Source organism: Cucumis sativus, chromosome 1, assembly GCF_000004075.3.
Source record: "Cucumis sativus cultivar 9930 chromosome 1, Cucumber_9930_V3, whole genome shotgun sequence".
In the NCBI taxonomy this organism is placed as follows: Eukaryota; Viridiplantae; Streptophyta; class Magnoliopsida; order Cucurbitales; family Cucurbitaceae; genus Cucumis; species Cucumis sativus.
In genome coordinates, this window is record NC_026655.2 from 23,691,914 (window position 1) to 23,713,518 (window position 21,605).

Genomic DNA, 21,605 nt, shown 5'->3' on the forward strand with positions numbered 1-21,605 from the left:
ACTTCAAGAAGGGGAAAATGTATGCCTTCAATGAGTTTTTTTTGTACATTTTCTATGGGTTAATCAATTAAATACAAGTTTTCTTATATTTGCTATTAGTTTTTTTTAAAAAAAAAAGAGTATATCAATATTAGACTTTTATAAAAGCAGTCTATCAATAACATATAGACTTCTATCACTATCATTAATAAACTAGAGTTGGAAACTTCATGCCTCAAGCATATTTTGGTGTTTTTAGTAGGGTTGATATATATATATATATATATATACATTTTACATGGACTTAGGTAAATTTTGCTATATTTTATAAACAGTTTCAATTTTTAGCTATATTTGAAAACGACCTTATTTTATGTGAGAAATTTAAGTTTTGTAGGTAAGAAAAGAGCAAAATTAGTTTAAAATTTAGATTTATGGAATAAATGTTTTTAAATGAAGAATATACAATTTTAACTGATAAAAAAAATAAAAACTAAGTAATAGTATCATTTATTTGTTATTTTTAAAAATAAAATGAAAAGAAAAAAGAAAACTAATTGATTGAATATTGAAATAAAGAGGAGAGGAGAGGAGAGAAACTGAGAAATATAACGATGCGAGGCGCGTGGTATATACGCGCTAAATACAATGTGGACAAACAGACAGCTCCCTGCTCCGTCGTCCGCTCCAAACAGAACTTCACCTTCTTCTTCTCTTTCCCCTTCTTTCCTTTATTTTCATTTACTTTCTGATTCGATTCCATTAACGACGCCCCCCATTTTTACGTTCTCTCTCATTTTCTCACAATACCCACATCCCATTTTTTTTTTTTTTTGTTCTTTCTTCCTCCAATTTCAATTCCTCTCCCCCACTTCCATTCAATTCCTGGTAACATTCTCCTCTTTCTCTTCTTTTCCTTTTCTGGGTCTTCCTTCGTTTCATGTAATCTGTTTTCCCTTTTCATCTTTTTTCTTTATAATTTGCTTTTCATGAAGATCTTTTGATTCACAAATGCCAAAATTCAAACGGCCTTCTTTCTAATCATCTTCCTTCTACTGTTTCTCTCTTGTTTCCCATTTTTCAGTTACTTCTTTGCGATCAAAGCCGTTCAGTTACCTCGACGTGTACGTTTTTATTTTGATGATTACGTTACTTTTTGTTTTCGTTTTTTGTTTTTATTATGTGGGATTCTCTTCCTTTCATCTCCGCTTTCATCTCTGTTTAGGGATTGATTTCTTTCTTCTTTACTCGTTGAAAGTGGAAATGACTGGTCAGATGATTGTTGTTTTTTAAGAAAATTTTATTTTTTAGTGTCATTCTTGTAATGGTTACTTGGAATGGGAATTGATCTGTATTTTTAAATTTGTGGTTTGATTGGTACTTGGTTTCCATTAATGCATGCTGATTACTATAATTTGCATTATACTTTTTCTAATCTTATCAGCATCTATGAAGTGGAGTTGGTTTTTTTCTTTTGGTTCTTTCTTGTTATGTAGTTTGAAAAAAGAAGTTATTATTTTTTATATTTCCTAATTTTTTTTTTAAAAAAAAATTGATTTTTGTTTATATTTGTGTTTTGCTTTTGATTTCTGCTTATGGGGTTTTCTCCTGATAGTATTTTGTCTCCATTTGTCATTCAGAAGTTTTGAGATTTGAAAGTAATCATATCTTGAGGTTTCACATTTGTGGCTAGTTTAGTTTCAGAATTTACTGATATGTTTTTGGTTAATTTTGCAGGATTTTATACCACAGCTCCATCTGTGAAGTAGACTCATTGAGTTACTGTCCTATAATATTACGAGAGATAGAGCAATTTCCCAAATGCTCAGTTTTGGTAGGTCGAGAAATCAATCAAGGTTCGGGAGATCTGTGTCATTTGGAGGTGAGTTTCTCTTCTATAGTGTTTTAGAAAAATTATGTTTATTGCAACTATGGATGTTTCAAACTTTTAAGTTGCTTGAAAATATGTGAAAATTGTAGCTCTTTAAGATTTTCAAATTTTTTTACTTGTTTTTCTTGCATGGACCTATCTTTTCCCTTGTAGGTATGGATTATCCTGATCCCAAACGGAAGAACAATTTTGTTGGAAAGATCATCTTGGCTGCTTCACTTACTGCAATTTGTATTGTTATGCTCAAGCAATCCCCAAATTTTAGCACCCCAACCCCGGTAGCTCTCAATCTCTAATGATAATTTTATGACTTTATATCACTTCTGACCAAGTACATTCCGTGATTATATTATTTTCTATTGGAAGCTACAAGTCCTGTCGGAAGGATATTTAGACTTTTCACTTGTTATGTGGACTGTCATGTACCAGATCATATTTTACAAGTTTGGTTTAAGGAAATATTATTGTACAATAGCAATACAGCTGCTAATCAATTTCTTTATTTAATTGTACATCATAGTGCATACTCTAATCCCGTGTTTATGTTATTTCATTGCTACGATAAATGTAGGGTTGTATGCATTTCGTTTGTAGGTTGTTTCCAACATCATTTGGCTGATGCAATCGTTTAATTGTAGTTCTGATCTAAGAGGCCAAAAACTGTTCTTTGCTCCAAGATTTGTTTTTATTCACCATTGGCTCTTCTCTGTTTCTGTTTAAAAATTGCTGTCATTTTCAATGAACTTAGCAGTTCTTAGTTTACAAAGTTGCTCCATTGAATTTCCTTCAACTTGTTCTTTAATTTTAGTTTTAGAATTCTGATCTGATATTTTTGGGCAGCAGTCAAATAATTGATAACTCTCTCTCTCTCTCTCTCTCTCTCTCTCGCAGATAAAGCTCTTATATCTGGTGCTCTTTGTGATCAATTTTGTAGACACCCATCTTAATATTTTTGCTTTTAAACTCCTTGGCTTATTTAGAGGATTTCTTATTTCTAAACCTGCCTTTATTGGGCAATGAAAGAACTTTTCTTATCGAAAAAAGACTTGTTGAGAATCAACTTTTCCTAAAAGAATCACTCTTTTATGTAATTTCTAAAGTTGTGCATGTTTTTTTTCCTTCCAGTTTGCAAGTCATCAACTAGGAGTTACTCATGTTCTAGTAACAGGAGGTGCAGGATACATTGGCTCGCATGCTGCACTTCGATTATTAAAGGACTCATACCGTGTAACAATTGTGGTATGACACTTTTTAATATTGTATTTGTACCCTTTTCATATCTTTGGTGTTATACCCTATTAATAATTCAATCACGTCAGGACAACCTATCACGAGGAAACCTAGGTGCTGTGAAGGTTTTGCAAGAATTGTTTCCAGAATATGGAAGGCTTCAGTTCATCTATGCTGACTTGGGAGATGCAAAATCCGTATCCTTTCTACTTGACATGTTATGATTTATATTTCTGAAGAATACTCGAAATACTATCTGCCTTGAATACAAATGTTGCCTTAACTGATATGTTCAGGTTAACAAAATATTTTCAGAGAATGCTTTTGATGCCGTCATGCATTTTGCAGCGGTAGCATATGTTGGGGAGAGCACCCTTGATCCCCTGAAGTAAGTTTAAACTGTTAGAATTGCTATTTTTGGGTTGTCTGTCTCTGGTTTCTTGCACCATCATGTAGATTCTGATAGAAGATTGTTTTCCTATCCATAAATGGATTTGAGGTCTCAGCATATATGCAGACTGATGGATGGCCAACATTTTGCGAATAGATGGATGATTTTGAAAATTTGTTCATGATCATAACTTCTGGTCCATTGTTCTTATCAACCTGTTGATATAAATGTTTAAACTTGAATCAATAAAACAGTTCAATTGTTAGAAAAGGGAATCCGAAAAAGTTTCTCGTTTTCTTTGGGGTTGAGAGATGAGAAAACATGGAGGAACTGTTTTGAGTTTTAGCATTGATCATTTCTGAGGACGGTATTTCTTGTTGTAGGTATTATCACAATATTACTTCAAATACCTTGACAGTATTAGAATCAATGGCAGCACATGGTGTGAAGACATTGATCTATTCTAGTACATGTGCTACATATGGAGAGCCAGAAAAAATGCCTATCACTGAAGAAACTTCTCAGGTTCACATCAATGCATCTGCTTGCGTATTATTGTACTTTTGGAAAGATTTGGTATTGTCTTGTATGGATACAGCAGACTAGAGTTACTATTGATAAATATTTGGTTTGTTTTCATTTCAGGCCCCAATTAATCCTTATGGAAAAGCCAAGAAGATGGCAGAAGAAATTATCCTTGACTTTTCAAAAAATTCAAAGATGGCAGTCATGATCCTAAGGTTGTTATTTTACATTATAAACGGTGGTTCCTTACCCTTTTTTCTTTTTTGTGCCTATTTTCTATCTCGTAGAAGTTGCTACCAAAACAGTTTATTTTCATAACTATGTTTTAAATTTTCAAATTTCAGTTTTTTTCCTTGGTAATTTACTGTTCAAAATAGGAGGGAATTTGGAAACCTTTATCAAGTTTTTGTCGAGTGAACCATCTGAGTAAGCTATCTGATGCATGCATGTTTTGAAAATTATTCAGATACTTCAATGTGATTGGTTCTGATCCAGAGGGCAGACTTGGGGAAGCTCCTAGACCTGAGCTTCGTGAGCATGGACGTATTTCGGGTGCTTGTTTTGATGCTGCCCGTGGCATTATTTCTGGGCTTAAGGTAATTTGCTAGTCCAGCCATAGAAATATATAGTTAAGCAAGCATGAACGTATTATATAGTTACAAGATGAAGCTGGTGAATTAATGATTTGAGATATGCAATCAAGTGGGTAGCTGCTTTTGATGTTTTCAGGTCAAAGGAACAGATTACAAAACACATGATGGGACTTGCATACGGGATTATATCGACGTCACTGATCTCGTTGATGCTCATGTTAAAGCCCTGGAGAAGGCAATCCCTGGAAAAGTCGGAATTTACAATGTTGGAACGGGAAAAGGTAGGATGAAAAAAAAATCGTTGCAGTAGTGATACTTCTTTTTACCAACTTTTCATCTCATTGATGAAGAAGCAACTTCTAGACATGGAAATCTGAAGGTAGTTTTTGGTTGTTTTTTCTAATCAGGTCGATCAGTGAAGGAGTTTGTGGAGGCATGCAAGAAGGCAACTGGGGTGGACATCAAAGTGGACTATCTCCCTCGTCGACCAGGTGACTACGCCGAAGTATTTAGCAACCCCACTAAGATCAAGAAAGAACTGAACTGGACAGCGCAGCACACCGATCTTCAAGAAAGTTTAAGTGTTGCTTGGAGGTGGCAGAAGTCCCATCTGAATGGCTATGGAAATTCTTTGGTTATGTCTTCTTGAAGCACACTGATGATGATGGAAGCTAATAGGAGAAAGACTGAAAAAGAGGAGGAGGGAGCGTCTACTGACTTTGAGGATTTACTTCTTTTTTCACATACAAGTAGGAGAAAATACCATATTACTCTCTACATTTTTGTAGTCTATTTTACAATATTGTTTGTTGGTATAGGTAGAGCCATCCCATTTGTTATTATTATTATTATTATTATTATTATTGTTATTATTGTTATTATTCTTCTTATTATTATTATTATGTATTGGATATGATTGGTTATTAATAATGATTAATGAATGCATCATAGGGAGTAGAAGCATCTTGGATCATTGTCCTCAAATCCCTGTGAACTACATTTTGATTGAAAGCAATACTACTAAGATTCTGTTAAACAAGTTGGAGAATATCATTACTCACTCTTGTAGAAAATTGCTTTGACACATTGTTTAGAATTGAATTCATACATCTTTTTGCTAGCAGCCCGGTAATCTAGAAATACTAAGCAACCTTGTTATTATTTTGTTAAAGAGTTAAAAAAAGTTAATTACATTATTGTTAAAAATAAGCGCGATTTAGAATTTTAGAGACTAAAATAGATAAAAAAAAAAAAAAAAGAAGAATCACTCAAATTCATGAACAGAACTTTTAATTCAGTGATGATTTAAATGTCAGCTTCAAGTATCTTCAGCAAATTGTCATTTTATCAAAAAGTATTTGATAAAAAAAAGATGATATCATGAGCATATTATTTTTAAGAAGTCACATATTTGAAATCTCTACTCTCTTGTTTAAGAGTTTTTCTTTTTAAGAATAATAATAAAACAACAAATTATTTGATTAGGATGAATATTTGATAGCTCTAACATTTTGGATCGGTACAAAAAGAAAATTACCCCAAACTTGAAAATTAATATTAAATATGGATACTTTTGTCATTTGGACTCAATATATATTTATGTAAATTTGTGGTCCGTTAGAACTTTCGTGAAAATAATGGCAATATTGGGTATAACAAGTAAATAGATATCTTTATTTAAGTTATTTTAGTTAAAAGTCTTTTGTTGTTAATTGTTATTACCAATTTCTGTTCTCATTCATAGATACTATCAATGATAACTTTTAATTTAAAAAATGTGCTATCAAAACTGCTAACTGTAAGGGAAAGACGTGCACTAAGGCATATTTGGAATACTAAAAGTTTTGTAAGTTGAATAGTCAATATTTACTATATTTATAAATATTTTAAGTTATGATATATTTTTGTATGATTTTTGTGATTGTGCTATTGTTGTAATGTTTTTTTTTCCGGAGTACTATAGAATTTTATGCTTTGATTTGAAATTGTGGTTTATATTTGACTGTGACAAAATTGGTATTAAAATTTGAATGAATGAGGAAAAAATGAGAGTAACTATACAAAGGAAAGAAAACATCACTGCAATCTGTTTTAAACTTGAATCTTTTTAATTTAATAAAACTTCACACAAATTGATCACTGTATTAACTGCGATATTAACCGTGGAAGCATTTAAGACTAAGAGTATTTACAAAACTTTTAAAAATTTAAGAATATTTGAAACGAAACTTTTAAAAATTCAAGAATATTTGAAACGGAATATTAATGATTTGTATTCTTACACATACAAGAAGACAAGAAGAGTATTTTTAAACTTTTTGAAAGTTTGATGGTACTTTTAATACAAAAACATTCCATAAAAAACTAATAGCAAACATTTTTTTTGAACACTTCACTTCTTTAAAGTTTGGAGGTATTTTTCCTAAAAAAAAGAAAAATTATAATCATTGAACCAAACCGTATCATAATGTTTTTCTCTAATGAGAACTCAAGGTTTTATTTGTTTGTTTTGCATGATAGATTGGAAATTGCATCAAAAGTAAAAGGCAGAATTAAAACAGAGATAATGTGAACAAGAAAAGTCTAGCTATGTATTACGATTCACCCATTTGTTTACTTGTTTATTGGATGCTGAAAATAATCATTTGAGTGATTACCCAACTTGAACTTTCCTAATCAATCGATATCATTATCATTAAAGCTCTTAAGAAGAAAGCAGTTTTAAGAAAATGCCGAAGGATCACCATTTTTCCCACAGTTAATCAATCGATCCTCCACCTCCTTAACATAACCGTCAAATTACAGTTGGAATTTCAAACCTTAATTTACCCAAAAACTCTCATCTCCTATCAGAATTTCAACTTTTGATGAAGCATTTCCCTCTAGTCTCATGATTCCAATAATGCAAAAAGTCTCATCTTTTACACATTTTCTTACTTCTGATCCCTCACCCTTCCCTTCCCTTCTCCTTCTCCTCCTCATCTTCACCTTCCATATCTCCAAATGTCGTTTCTTCTCTTACCACCATTTTCCATTGCTGCCTCTTTTCTATTACAATTGTGTTGGCAATCATAAGATACTCTGCAATCCCATTCCAATATCCAGTCCTAGAAGATTGCCTTCTGGTGGTTGGGCTTTACGAGCAGCACCAATCGCCTTGCTCGTGGTCGTGAGTTGGTTGAGTCAGAAGGAATCAGCAGGAGTTGCTGCCAGGAAGTGGCGGTCTCAGGGCTTCCGTGTTTCGACCATTTCAGAACACAAGGCAGAGTATGAAGAAATTGGTGGTTGTACTCCTTGGGTTCTTGTGGGAATGATAGTACTACTATTCAATATGGCTCAACGGCAGGCACTCATTCGGCACTGCTTGTTTGTAAGAAGTATGTGAATGATCGGCTCTACATGGTTAAAGAAAGAAAAGAACTAAAAGAAGTGGGCTGGTAGAGACTGATCGACACTTTTTTGTAAGAGAAGTTCATTTTTACTAATGATTGGAATGAGAGTCCAAGTTAAGTTTGTAGAAGATATGGAACGGAAGAGATGCTCGAATCTTTCTGGAAAATTACAAGACATCTAAGCACATATTGGATTTCACTATCTTTTATTCTTTTTCTTTGGTGTAAAGGTATACCGGCTTTGAAAAGCCATAGTTTTTATTTCCTTACTGCTAATTGGAAACATCTTTTGTACAGCATTTGATTGGTTCCTTTTGTACTCTTTGGATATCTTCGGATTTTTCATTCTATCAATGAAATTGTTTTTTATCCAAAAAAAAATTGTGTAAGACCTGTAAATCAAATACAACTACAAAGAATGACTAGAAATATATATCTTTCTTGATTTGTGATCGAGAGTTTGCTCAATATATGGAAGGAGAGCAACTCTAACAGAATAACAATACATTTAACAAAGTATTCAACTTGACTTATAACAGACTATGGGCCTCTCTTCTTATGAGCTCAAGGAAAAAACATAAAAATAAACTAATAGGCTGTCTTATTAACACTAACCAGTTCCATTGCTTTCTACTATAAATGAATAGAGAATGTATAGTAGTTTCATGTACAGGTATATTGGTTGATTCATTGATGAAATATTGAAGTACTCTAGAATGAAAATATAGAGCTAGCATGATTTAAAATAAGAATACTTTTAACGTCAACCAAAACTCATAGATTCATCTAATATTAACAATAGAAAAATATTTTATGTAGCCCTTGGAATGGTTTACACAATCATTTCCACAAAATTTATGTTGAGGTATTCATTACTAGCAAAATTACCTGTGATGGCATTGCCGGTAAACTGCAATTACTCTATGCCATATTCCTCTGTAGATTGTCAATAATTTGCAGACCACTTTCTGATGCAATAACTGCTGTGCATCTGTAACACATGGGAAAGTATAAGGAACAATTCAACTTTTCTAAACTTAAAATTAAATCCAGCGTGCTATTAGTAAAATAAAAACATATGGAGCATGCTGAATAGTTAAGAACATGTGAGGCTTGTAAACAGAGAAGATATGAATTTGGAATGAAGTATAATTCAGAAGTATTATTTTTTTGCTATGAAAATCATCAATTCAACAGAATAAGTTTATTGGATTTGAAGCTGTGGAAGGAAGATTCCGAAGATGGGGTGTGAAGGCAGACAATGACGTCCAATATGTAATATGACCGAGCAAGAAGAATGCCGTTTTAACAAAAACAGACAGAACCAATGGAGAGAAATACTGACGGAAATTTAGAAATGACTCCATGATCCACGACTCCATTGATCTGGTCAAGACTTTCTGCTACTTCAGCTGCAAATGCACTTCATTTCTTGAGAAATTATTTCTTGTCATTTGTGAAGGGATGAAAACAGAGGCGGGAACAAATTGTTACACACCTAGGCTTGATATAGGAGATGTAAATATGACATCCAGTACGTTATGTCCTTCTCTAGTGACAAATGGGAAGTCGCCCCCAAGGGGACCTGCATGCCCAATCGATGGCCTCCTCCATACCTTCATATGGAAAAATTGATGTTATGGTAACATTTAAATAATCTGGAATAGGAGTCCTCCTGCTAAATACCAATGCTTAGAAACCAAAAGTTACCATTCCACATCAAAGACATGTTTATGATTGGCATCTCGCATCAAAAACATCATTCATTTACGACCTTACTTAAACAAGATTTGTTCTACAGGTTGTACAACTTCATCCTTCAGTTATCAGTTCTTTTCTTGAACAAATACAAAATTACTACATTATTTCTTTACTAAATAAGAACCTCTTTTGATTTTACACCCTTATGGAAGATTTGACGTATATAGCTCATGACAAAGAAAAGCAAACGAATCAACATTTCCGTATGTTGTGCATAGTTAAATAGGGCATGCTATGTATAAATTACAAAAGTTATTCAATTCTGAAATAATATATAATTGAAACAACATAATTCCTTTATATTGTTTTGCCAGGTCTGCAAATAATTAGCCCCAGCCCACTTTGGATATATATTTTTTATTTAATCTTGAATTTTGACTGACATAAAAAGTTACAAACAGGTTAAACTAACGAGTTTGGCTTTCTGAGCTTTACATAGATAAATAATAAAATCATAGCATGAAAAGTTTGACTACATTGTAATATCCGGCAGTAAAAGCTCACCTCTGCATCGCCTAGAAAGAGATCATCAATTTCTTCTGCAGTTTGCATCCAATTAAGCTGAAAATAAATTTCAGCTTACATCATTAGCTATCTGGTAATCTATATCAGATATAAGCCATGTTATAGATAATGATGTCTTCTCACAGAATTCACTAAAACTGGAATCGAACCCTCAGGGCCACCCATATATTGGCTTTCCTTTATCATGAATGCAAGCTGGTTGGAGGCATTTAATATAGACTGCAAAGAGGTGAAAGACAAGAAATGAACATCTAACATAGCAATTATAACAATATCTTCTAGGTCTTGCAGGTTTAAGTATCCACATGACATAAACACCAAATCATTATCGTACATTAAAGACCAAAATTGTTTCTTATAAATATAAACTTTGATTCAAAACTCAAAAGATGTTTTCCCTGATACATATTGAAAATCGTAAGCATGTTGATTTAGGAGCTTTTGACAAAGGTAAGATTTTATCCACCTTCTCCTGAATTATTGAATCTTCCACTTGTGGTTTCCGATGCCCAATGACTGCAATAAGTGTTCCTTCTTCTATAATATCAGCATCATCAAATGAAAAATCAATCTACAAAAGAACAATGACAGCAATTAGTGTTCGTTCTTCTACAATATCAGCATCCTCAAATGAAAAATCAATCTACAAAAGAACAAACTTCTTATTTACTTGACCGAGGTCTAACATAAAAAATATATCCTAAAATAAAATTCCAAAAAATAAAAATTTGATAAGTACCCCTATTTTAGACTGAAAAAAAATGTTCAGAATACAAATAATATTTCATGTCACTGGGGGAAAAAATGAACTTTTCATCTTCAAGGCGAAACCTTAGAAAGAGTATCTAAAATACATTTCTATTCTATAATTCACTATTAGGGACTTTGTAACTCCCATTTGGATTAAATGGGTTCCCTACAATTATTAATTTTCTATCCATTAGAGTTCTTATGAGAATCTTAGTAATATCTAGAATAAATATTTTAGTTTCTCATAACGTTGGAACACAAAAACTCTGCATACTCTAATTTCATTCATCCACCCTGATGAGAAACTAGAAAGAAATGTTAAACAAATATGAGGGGTCTCTCATCTATTCTTTGAAGATTTTCCCTTTCCCTTTATAACTAAACTTAGAGACAGTCTTGGCTTCAAAATGCACTCCTGTAAAGAGCATAATGAATTAAGAATTATATGTTTAGCTCACTTGTGAACTATCGTTGAACTGGTCTAATGGAATTCCCGCCTTGGCAGCTTCACTTGCACTTGCTATAGACCTGCATCAAGCCAAGGAAACTGACACAGTGCGTTAAGAATGTAACGTACAAAAAAGCAAGTTATCTTTTCTTCCAGAAATAATAACATGCTGCATAAAGAATGAGATGTACAATAAAGATAGTTGTTTTCATATATTACAAAAGTAACAACAATTATTATGACAGTTAAATTGTCTTTCAGAAATATCTTTAGCAAGTTGGAATTTAGTCAACTAGTAAATATGTAGACATGGTCTGCATTCAAACCGCCCATGTTAAATAGGAATTGCAACAATTTAATAACAAGCTAATGGTTAAAATTTGGTGGAATGAATCTCAATTTTGGATTTTGGGTCTGACATTTTCAATGACTTCAAGAGATAACCACGCTTTACGGTACATCTTCATTCACTTTATACTTCTAAGGATAAAAGTTAAAACAGAAGACATGTATAAATACCCGAAAAGGAAATTTTAATTATTTCTAAAAACGCTTCTTCATATCAATTATATCCAGTGTCAATGAGAAAGAGGAGCATGATAAACAAAAACTGTCAATTGTTTTTAAGGAGTTCAGATTGGTATTAGGTAAACGATGAAACCATGAAAAAGGTATCAGACAGCTTCAATGAATTCAAAGAAAAGTAACTCACATAGGTACCCCAACTATATCTTTCAAAGCACCAGCCCGAAGCAGCCGGCCAAGATATTGAATGGCCATGCCAGAAGCTTGACCAGATCCCAAGCCAATAACCATTCCACTTTTTACATATGTGTCCACCTAAATTACAAAGACGCGCGACAATCATTTACCAATTACCACCATAACCTACCCTCTAATTAACAAAAAGATCACCAAAATCAGTTATACATATATAGATCAAATAATCACAAAACAAAAACTATTGAATCCTCTACTATCTGTCCATCATTCCACTAATACCCTTTTAAGATTTTTCAATCCAGTGTTTTGATCCTTTCTCAAACCAGAAGGCCCTCTTTCAGCCAGATTTCACTAAGGTGCATGAACAGTAGTGACAACTTTTCTGTCAACTCATACAAAGTAAATGTTCCTAATTTTCATTCATCCAGGCGGTTTTGGCTATGGGGAAGATAGAACATTTCGACAAAAATCAATGGATTTGGACTGGCCTCAATATTCTTTGAGCCTTGTTCATTGAGGAGTTTCTAAGGTTAATTGTGAAATCACTAATTGACCCAATAGACCCAAAAGTTTAACTTTAAACTGAGGAGCTAAGAAAAATTTAATATCATATCAATATTTTAACATTTCCTTCCTTTGTGGGTTTGAAATTTGTTGAAGAACGAATAAAAATAAAAAAACATATTAATTAGTGAGGAAATATCATTGCGAGTTTGAATACAGAAACTTCTGGACTCCTAGCTCGAATACCATGTTAACTGGACTGACTAAAACGCTTAAGATAAATTTGATATTATATCAAATTATCAATAGTTGAACACTGACACTTCACTCTCAATCCATGCCTTTTATTTGTTTGCCGATATATTGAGAACTGCAATCACTGCTTCTCCCATTCCAATCATTGCCATGCTCTAACTAATTCATCAGTTCAACAGGCAAGGTAATATTTAGACTATCTAAGCCTCACAGTCGCATTATAATTACACCAAGAAGATTCCTAAAACACAGAGCTCATCATGCACTATGGAACGAGACATTGATTTCAAAACAAAATGCTCGTTACTTGCAAAGCATACCGTATGCTTGGCTGCTTGAAGAAGGGGAGAACCGCCAGCAAGAACGGAGGTTGAAGCAGAGATTGTGAAGCGATTTGATCCAAGTTTGATGTTGGGACTACACTTAGGAAAAACAATGGATTTGGAGGAACATGTGTAAGGAGAAGTTGAAAGGGAAGCAGCCATCCCCACTCTCATTCCGCTTCTCTGCCACTACAAATAACTTTCAGTTGAGATTCAAAGCTATGGAGTGGATAAGGAAGCTTGGGCATTGGCCATGACTCTCAACCTCTACTTTCTTTCTTCAAATTTAATAGCTTATTTTAGTATTGAGAGGAAAATAAATTAATTAGTAAAAGCACACTTCTAAACGATCATGTAGTAAATGATACATGATCATTTAAGTAGTATCGACACCAACCACATGCATAAATATAATTCACAATCGTATAATAGTTCTTTTTAAAGATGAGAAAAATGTTTCGTATAATTCTTCTTCTAAACGATCACGATACACGATCGTATAATTTTCTATGGGATCGTGTAAAAGATTATACACGATCGTGTAGTTTTTTTTAACGAAGGAAAAAATGTTTCAAATCTAAACGATTATGTTGACTAGGTAAGTGATTCTTTAGATCATATCAAAGTAATATTTAAACGATCTTGATATTTTGGAAGAGAGTCGATAGAAAGTGAAGATAGAAAGAAAGAAAAAGAATATGAATAAAAATAGAAAAAAGAAAATTTGGAAGAGAAATCTAATAAATCTGTAAGAGAATATGAATATTTCTAAAGAAGAAGAAAAAAAAGTGAAGAATGCTCTCCAATATCAGGGATAAATTTAAAATTTATGAAAAAATTCTTTTGACGGGCTTTTTTATTTTGTTACTCAAGCCATAAATATTTTATTGTTTTATTATATTCATGTAAATTTACCTAAATTATATAATATAACAACATAATTATTTTTAAAAAATTAACATAAAATTGGTGTGAAATCAACGTGGGCACACAACGAAAAATATACTATGAAGAAAATATAATATAATATGAAGAATTTTCAAAAATGAAAAATTTGGAAAAATATCATATAGATAATGTTCAATTTTTATGAGTGAAATTAATAGAGAATATGCTTATAATTAAATTAATAATAGTTTATTGTCAACTAATATTTTTAATGGATACTAAACTAGTTTGTTTTAGGATAATTTACATAAAAGTAACAAAATTCAAAAATATTTACGGGATCGTGTAACAGAAAATAAAAGTTCATGAAACCAATAAAATATTTTCATAATTTCTAGATTTTTCTTTGAATATTGGAAACTATTGATCACTTCTCTTTCTTCTTCTTGTTTTCAATTTATTCATCTTCTCTTTTTTATTTTTTCATCTCTTCTTCTAGACTTTCTTCCTTCTATTTTCAAATGATTTATTCTTTTATTTAAATCTCATATTTCATCTTCACCATTTTCATCAAGATTCTATGGAGCTAGTTTATCTTCCTCATATTCAAGAATATCAAGATCGTTTGAAAATATCATTTTGATATGATCTAAACGATCGTTTACCGTTGTCAAACACGACCTTTTACCATTGTCAAACAAAATCATTTAAATTTAAAGTCTTTTCTTCCATCGTTTAAAATGAAGTACACGATCGTGTTGTCATGATTTAAATTATCACTTACCATCGTTTAGCATGATTAACATGATCATTTGACATTTTTAACAATTATTTACATTGGACTACACGATCACTTACCCTAATCAACACGATCCTTTTTCATGATCAACATGATTGTTTGTCATGTCAACAAGATTATGTTTAGCATTGTCAACACGATTGTTTAAATTTGAAGTCTTTTTCTCTATTGTTAAAAAGAACTACAGGATCGTGTATCATGACCTAATGGATAGTAGATCGTTCGTTCAGGTTGTAATACATGATTGTTTAAAAGAAGATTACTTGTGCACGCGTGTAGCTGATTAATCGCATATTGACTAGCTCATTTTTTGTATTTTTCATTGTGGGTCTGTGGGCTTTTTTCATTTTCCGAATTGTTCTATACTGTGTAAATATGTTATCGGTTTGTTATATTTTTTAAAAAACCCCTTTGTTTTATGATTTATAACTAAAACTGAGTTTTTGAATCTTCTGCTACCAAAGAGACCCTAAAGTTTTTAATTACTTGAAAATCTAAGATATAAACTTTTGGATGATTGGCCCATTTTGTAAACCATCGATGACTAATTTTCTGAGAAAAATGTCAAATGATCTTTCGTTGATGTCATGCTTTAGTGAAGTTACAATAATATGTGATTGATTTATTTGTTTCTTATTTTTCTTTCTTCTTTGATGAGACCTTTGGTCATTTCTCTTTTTCTTTCCTTCCTCTTCTTCTCCAGCAAACTTCCAACCTTTTTTCTCTTTCCTTCTTCTTTAGCATGAGCTTCAAATATATATATTTTTTCTTTTTTTCTTATTGTTGGCATTGAAAAACCATAATTTGTAGGGTATTAATTATGAGAGAGCGAGACATTGGAGAGATAGAGAAAGATATTGATCAAATACAGAGAGAGAGAGAGCGGATGGCCAAAAAATAGAGAGAGAGCAAAATGGACAAGAGATATATATAGAGAGCGAGACAAGCAAGACATAGAGAAAGTGAAACCAAGAAAGATGTAGAGAGAGTGTGAGACCAAGCGAGAGCGCGACCTTTTCTATGCGCAATAAAAATATGTCATGCAATAAAAAACGTTGACACTTACTTAAGCATTGTTATGCCTAAAAATATGTCATGTACGTACAAGTTTTTCTCTCTCTTGCCAAGTGTAAGCGAAAAGAGGGGTTTACTAGGTAAGCTAGGGTCGAACATAGGAAATCATTGTAGTCAAGGCTATAACCTGCGATTTTACTTAATACGGTATCACATATTCATCTACTCTAAGTATGATTCTACTACATGGGTGGAGAAACAAGATGTAGGCGGAGGTAGTGGTTATACGTGATATGAACTCAACTTTGTTTAGGCAATGTAGATGGAGGAATGTCTATGTAAACTGAACATAATACAAGGTTAATTAATTGGTTGAGATGATACAAATCATTTGTTAACTTCAAATTTAAGGCGAGCATAATCTCAATGTCTTCGTCATACTTGCTCGCCTTTCAGGATGCAAATACTCAAAGTTACTACACGATTTATATCTAATCTATTTGATCACATTATTCACAACTCATCTCTAAGGAGGTAGCCTTGTATTTGTAGGCGATGACTGATGGATTTAACATCATTCAGGCATCATTAATTTTTTTATAAAGTTGTGTGGTGCCATAGTGATGTGGATCACCTAGCATCATTCCACTTATTGCCTAGTTATTGTATGTCTCATCATCTGACGTTTTTCGCTTAGCTACTCCTTTTTCTTTCGCCTAAAAATCCTGCATTTGGACATGAAAACTGTGATAAATAGGCATATTGCTCTTTTGATACATGTAACGCATAATCATCTTATTTTATCAATTTTGCTACGAGTTTTATTCCTTTTATCCATGATAAGACTTCATTATTCTATCTAAAAGGTCATAATAATTTGTATTTCTACAAGTTATCAGCAGTCAGCACAACTCATCACACAAATGCTTTTTAAAACTCATTATTATTTGTATTTCTACAAGTTATCAGCAGTCAGCACAACTCATCACACAAATGCTTTTAAACTCATTATTAATCAATCTTAACACCCTATGGAACTCTTAATGATCAACCTTATGTACATGACTCATATCAACATATATCAACCCATAGTGATTAGCCTAATGTATGTAGCATGTCAATTTACTTAGCTTCACACACATGACACACTCATGCTCTTAGATCCATACTTTACACACATTGCACTTCATCTAAACGAATGCACTACATCAAACATATCTTAGCAACTCACTACTTACTAACACATTTGCTTAGGCAGAAACAACTCAACACCTAACAGCTAAGTATTCTAGCACATGAAGCTCAACTTTCAAATTCACAGTTATAAGACATTCATCAAATCAATATTTAGCATAACAATAATACATCACATGTTAAATGATTCATAGTAGAAATGCATGAATGTGGGCGTGATTGTGGGTGTTAAATGGCTCATGGAACTATTATTTCTAGATTTTTGTTCTCATTTGTCCTTATTATATTGGTTTGTACTTTTGGAATTAGGAAATGCTAATGGGAGTTTTTTAAGGTTGAAATGGTCTTAAGTTGTTTTTAACATGACTACATAAAGCTTGTTGTCATAACAGCGGTAAGAGCTAAAGAAAGATCTCCTAAAGCTTATTTGTTGTTCAAGCTATTACGAAATACATGTTCAATTTGAGAGGTTGAAGCCATGATAATTGGTCTTCTTTAAATCATTTCTAAGGACTTTTTGCTTTTTAAGCTAGTTGACTGACGAGAGAGAATAAGAGATCGTGGAGCACATTCCAAATTCTAAATTCTTGAAAAAACTTAAAAAGATAAGCAATCTTAAGAATTGACAATTCCTTAGAATTGACATTCGCTTAGGTTACAAAGATCATCATCAACATAAAAGATCTTACCTAGTTATAAATTTAGAGTAAAGAGAAATTTTTCCTGGAATGTACTTTCTAGTTGTATTTCACTTCTTTCTTTTGATGAATAGTGATTATTGATTTTTCGTAGATAGGTTATTGTGACTTCTATTAATTTGAGGTCATTTTTACAATCCAATTGTGTTTTAAGCTTGCTTAGGGTTTGGTAGTGTGGATACTTTCATTGCTACAACATAGGAAATTTCATTGCGTTGCACAAAATATTCATTGTTTACTTTTCTGTCGATTGAAAGAAATGTTTAAAAAGAAAATACTAAGTTGAATTATTGGCCATTTAGTTAGGAATCATAATGGAATACTAATGCTGAGAAGGCTAAGAGACACAACGATGTTGTCACAAAGCATGAGACTTGTAGCCTAGAAATAAAAAAGGTCAACTCACTCTAGAAATAGGACACTGTGGAGTTTTATTTTTAAAAGTACATGAATGAATTAATTGTGGTAACACTAGGAGCTAATTTCAGTTTCTCCATTATTACGTAGCTTGACAAGAGTTGCATGATGCCCAAGTTCTGGTATTCTAGTTTGTTGTGATCGTGTCAATTATGTCATACTACTAGGAAGGTTGAAGCATTGTCATCTCTTACTTATTTACCACTCTTTGTTAGGTTGTTAAGGTTTTATTTTCCAACTTTATTTACTGAATTGAACAATTTGGTTACCTTTGAATTTCATTCAATATCTAAACTATGTTTTGCAAAATAACTTCAAATTAGTCCCTATAGGCTCAACACTTGGAATACTCCAAGAATTATCTCTTTGACAAGTGTATGCTTGAACTAGACCTTGCTCATCTACATTACTATCATCCATACATATTTGGTCAATCATTAAACAAATAGTCACACAGAATGCAAGTTGCCTTCTTCCAGCTCTTCTTCTCCTTCAAAGCCTTATGTTAACACATGAAAAGCTTCAACACCTTCTTTACACATCTTCAATTAAGCAGTTTCCAATTTTCTCTTCTTTCTCTTCTACCTTTTACTCTTTTTTCTCTTCAATTCACTAGTTTCCAGTTTTCTCTTCTACTTTATTCTCCTTCTTTCAATTTTCTTTTTTTTCTCCTTTACACCTTATGTCAACCCAACAAAGTTTTAACACCTTCTCTATGCATCTTCAATTCACCAATTTTCGATTTTCTTCCTTTTCTCTTCTACCTTATTCAATTATGAAGACTCTTTGTAATTTTTTATAGCCTTCCTAAAAATGGATTAGTCATCTTTAACTTACCCAAAATTTGGTCAGCATCTACTAAGCCCTTTACATGGGTCACCATTTGCTACAACTAATCTTAAACTCATTCTAATTTTTCCACCTCAAATTATCCTTAGTTATCTGAACGTATCCCACTACTTGTCTACCACCATGCAACCTATAATTTGTCATCTCGTCGTGTAAGGGGTTTGATCACGCATACCACCAACATGATAAAGACCTTGCAGCAAGGGTGCTAAACGAAGAAATTTTGACGGTAGAATATATTCCGCAAAAGGAGTATGTGTGAGGCCCTGACCCAAAGAAAGATCGTCCAGTTGGAAATGATCCTTACTGAGGTCATTTCGGATAAGAGTATAGGACTTCTCACGAGAAAACATATAAAAGAGGAAAAGGTGATGCAAAGAGGAATACTTGTCTAAGTTATATCGCGCGAATGTAAACGACGTGATAAGATTAAGTAGCGAGGAAGAAGCATGTGTTAAATGCCATGACTTAGACGTTTAATGCAACAATGCGAGAAGAAGTACTTATGCTTAAGGGAGTTGGGCGAGAAGTAGGTGTCATGTTCACAAGACTAGACGACTGAATGAGGGAAGTAAATTTTTTTGCTTCTCAAGAAGATAAATAGAGTTAGACATTTAAAGAGTTCGAATTTCCAAGGAGATAAGGTTGGCGTCTCAAGGGATTGTTCAATCGCCACTTGTGTTTTAGCTTACGTGCCGAGTTTGGATTGGTTTCATGGCGTGACGAATCGACAAGAAGATGCATGTAAAGTATTGAAGTGACCCTTGGATGTGGGAAGTTACTAAAAAGGGCCAAAGGCTGAGCGAAAAAGGGAGTTTTTCTTTTTTTCGAAAAAGCTAGATTTTCAGATAAAAATGGAAATTATGAGAGATTTGAGATGCTAAATGGCCAATCAAGGGAACGACTAGGCAAAACAAGGAATCCAAAAGCAGAGAAAGAAGGAGTTGATGCTAAGTATATGTGTGAGTGACACAACAAGATTCGATGTGATTTTGAGTTGTTATTTACTGTTATTTTTTTTTCTGTGTTTGTTTATGAATCATGAATAAATGTTGTGTGTGATTCGTCCTAAACTCAAACGGGTATCTTTATAACGAATTTGTCTCTAAGTATTCATTATAGGTAGAATATCCATGAATATTTCATCATAGAGGAAAGGTTTTATGGATGACTTACATAAATAGTTAATGTGGTGTTTTTAAACTTGATACGTGAAAAAAATATCCTACTGATGATTATCTGAAAGTATTCCTTCGTTAATGCTTTGTATATAATATTTTTACTATTGCAATATTATGTAAGGAAAATAAGCTAGGAAGACTAACCTTTCTGTTTACCGTTTGTAATGGTTGCATATTGAGAGAAGATAGACTTGTCATGTGACGCTGGTTGAGTATGGATCCCAGGTAAGCGAGGGTAGATTCTCAAGTCCCAGAATGGACTTGTTGTGAAATGATTCCAGTGAATGGCGTTGTAGCACTTGTTGAGAGAAAGATGTTAATGAGACGCTAGTGGAGTGTAACTTCCAGGTCTAAGAATGTGAATGTGACAAGACGTTGCCGAATATCTCAGGTAACTCAGTGATCTTGGCGAGAGTGAATCCCAGGTCAATAAGTGGAGATTTTCAGGTCTTAGTATGAGCTTGAGATTGTGATTGTTGTATTGGTTGGTAACTCATTGTGTGATTATTAATTGGTGGTGGTTATGCGATGTGCGATAACTATTCGTTGTGACAAACTTTATGTGTTATGGCCTATTGTTTATTAATCTATGGATTCCTTGTGATTCTTCAAAAGATCTTTCTTAAAGTTGTCTCTCACTAAGTCTGTTTGACTTATATTTTAAGTTTTTCCCTCCTCAGATTGTCAAGTGTTGAAGCCGTTCAAGAAGCCTGTTGATAAGATTGTTGCTCTTTAATGCTCAAACCTCAGCTACACAGGAAGAGAGGCGTAAGCACTTTGAGAAGCTGAGGTAGGAAAAGGAAGCCCTAAAGATTGTCTACTAGCCCAAGGTTGTAGGGTGAATGAGGTAAGGAAGAGAAAGAGAAGCTTCACACCTCTGAGCATCTGCCTCAAGGAAGCAATTGAAGAAACAAGAGGGGAAAGGGGCACTAATCATAGCGAAGGCCGAGTATCAGTGTCAAGAGAGTTCTACCAAGTTCCATCCATCATGGCGTGAAGAGATGCACCTTGGTGAAAAAAAGAAGGATGACAAGAAGTCGGTTTTGGCCTTGGTAGAGCAAGGGGAGTTATATTTATAATCTCTAAATCTTGTAAGGTATTAGGTTAATAAAGAGAAGTTTTATACTCATTTCGTTGTACTATCTTGTGTCTATCACGTAAGTAGTTGAAGAGTATTGTTAAGCTAAGTGTTAAAGGCTGGATTAATCTAATAAAATTTAAGTTATACTCTGCTATTTTGTGTTAAGAAAGCTTTGTGTTTAAGGATTGGTAGAG

General features: G+C 33.0%; 2 protein-coding genes across 4 annotated transcripts; one reads left to right on the forward strand and one right to left on the reverse strand.

Moving 5' to 3' along the window:
- Window positions 1-620: 620 nt before the first annotated feature.
- On the forward strand, window positions 621-5,593 carry LOC101214131 (UDP-arabinose 4-epimerase 1). 2 transcript variants are annotated; one of them, XM_004135513.3, is made up of 12 exons: window positions 621-867; window positions 1,064-1,103; window positions 1,717-1,861; window positions 2,024-2,148; window positions 2,996-3,109; window positions 3,190-3,297; window positions 3,397-3,488; window positions 3,875-4,016; window positions 4,137-4,231; window positions 4,483-4,612; window positions 4,746-4,890; window positions 5,017-5,593. In XM_004135513.3, exons 3-12 carry the CDS (start codon window positions 1,801-1,803, stop codon window positions 5,256-5,258), a joined length of 1,254 nt encoding a protein of 417 aa, XP_004135561.1. In that variant the 5' UTR covers window positions 621-867; window positions 1,064-1,103; window positions 1,717-1,800; the 3' UTR covers window positions 5,259-5,593. The 2 variants fall into 2 exon arrangements, with proteins under 2 accessions (XP_004135561.1, XP_031741914.1); XM_031886054.1 differs by lacking the exon at window positions 1,064-1,103 and having other exon boundaries at window positions 622-867.
- A 3,012-nt stretch (window positions 5,594-8,605) lies between these two features.
- LOC101214374 (probable ribose-5-phosphate isomerase 4, chloroplastic) lies at window positions 8,606-13,568 on the reverse strand. Of its 2 annotated transcripts, none has more exons than XM_004135514.3 (9): window positions 13,288-13,566; window positions 12,198-12,325; window positions 11,496-11,565; window positions 10,754-10,858; window positions 10,411-10,506; window positions 10,267-10,323; window positions 9,500-9,617; window positions 9,347-9,413; window positions 8,606-8,992 (listed from the first exon to the last, which is right to left on the reverse strand). In XM_004135514.3, the coding sequence occupies exons 1-9, from the start codon at window positions 13,462-13,464 to the stop codon at window positions 8,923-8,925; spliced, it is 888 nt and encodes a 295-aa protein (XP_004135562.1). In that variant the 5' UTR covers window positions 13,465-13,566; the 3' UTR covers window positions 8,606-8,922. The 2 variants fall into 2 exon arrangements, 1 of the variants encoding a protein (XP_004135562.1); XR_970100.2 differs by having other exon boundaries at window positions 8,910-8,992; window positions 9,347-9,424; window positions 13,288-13,568.
- Window positions 13,569-21,605: the final 8,037 nt, after the last annotated feature.

Bases quoted from the DNA above. Each gene is read 5' to 3' on its own strand.
- LOC101214374 (XM_004135514.3), bottom strand. From the start codon at position 13,464: ATGAGAGTGGGGATGGCTGCTTCCCTTTCAACTTCTCCTTACACATGT. The intron at 10,859-11,495 runs GTGAGCTAAACA...GTTCTTTTGTAG, and splicing joins AGTTCAACGATAGTTCACAA to ATTGATTTTTCATTTGATGA. The intron at 10,324-10,410 runs GTGAGAAGACAT...ATTTATTTTCAG, and splicing joins TTCCAGTTTTAGTGAATTCT to CTTAATTGGATGCAAACTGC.
- LOC101214131 (XM_004135513.3), top strand. From the start codon at position 1,801: ATGCTCAGTTTTGGTAGGTCGAGAAATCAATCAAGGTTCGGGAGATCT. The intron at 3,298-3,396 runs GTATCCTTTCTA...TGATATGTTCAG, and splicing joins ACTTGGGAGATGCAAAATCC to GTTAACAAAATATTTTCAGA. The intron at 4,891-5,016 runs GTAGGATGAAAA...TTTTCTAATCAG, and splicing joins CAATGTTGGAACGGGAAAAG to GTCGATCAGTGAAGGAGTTT.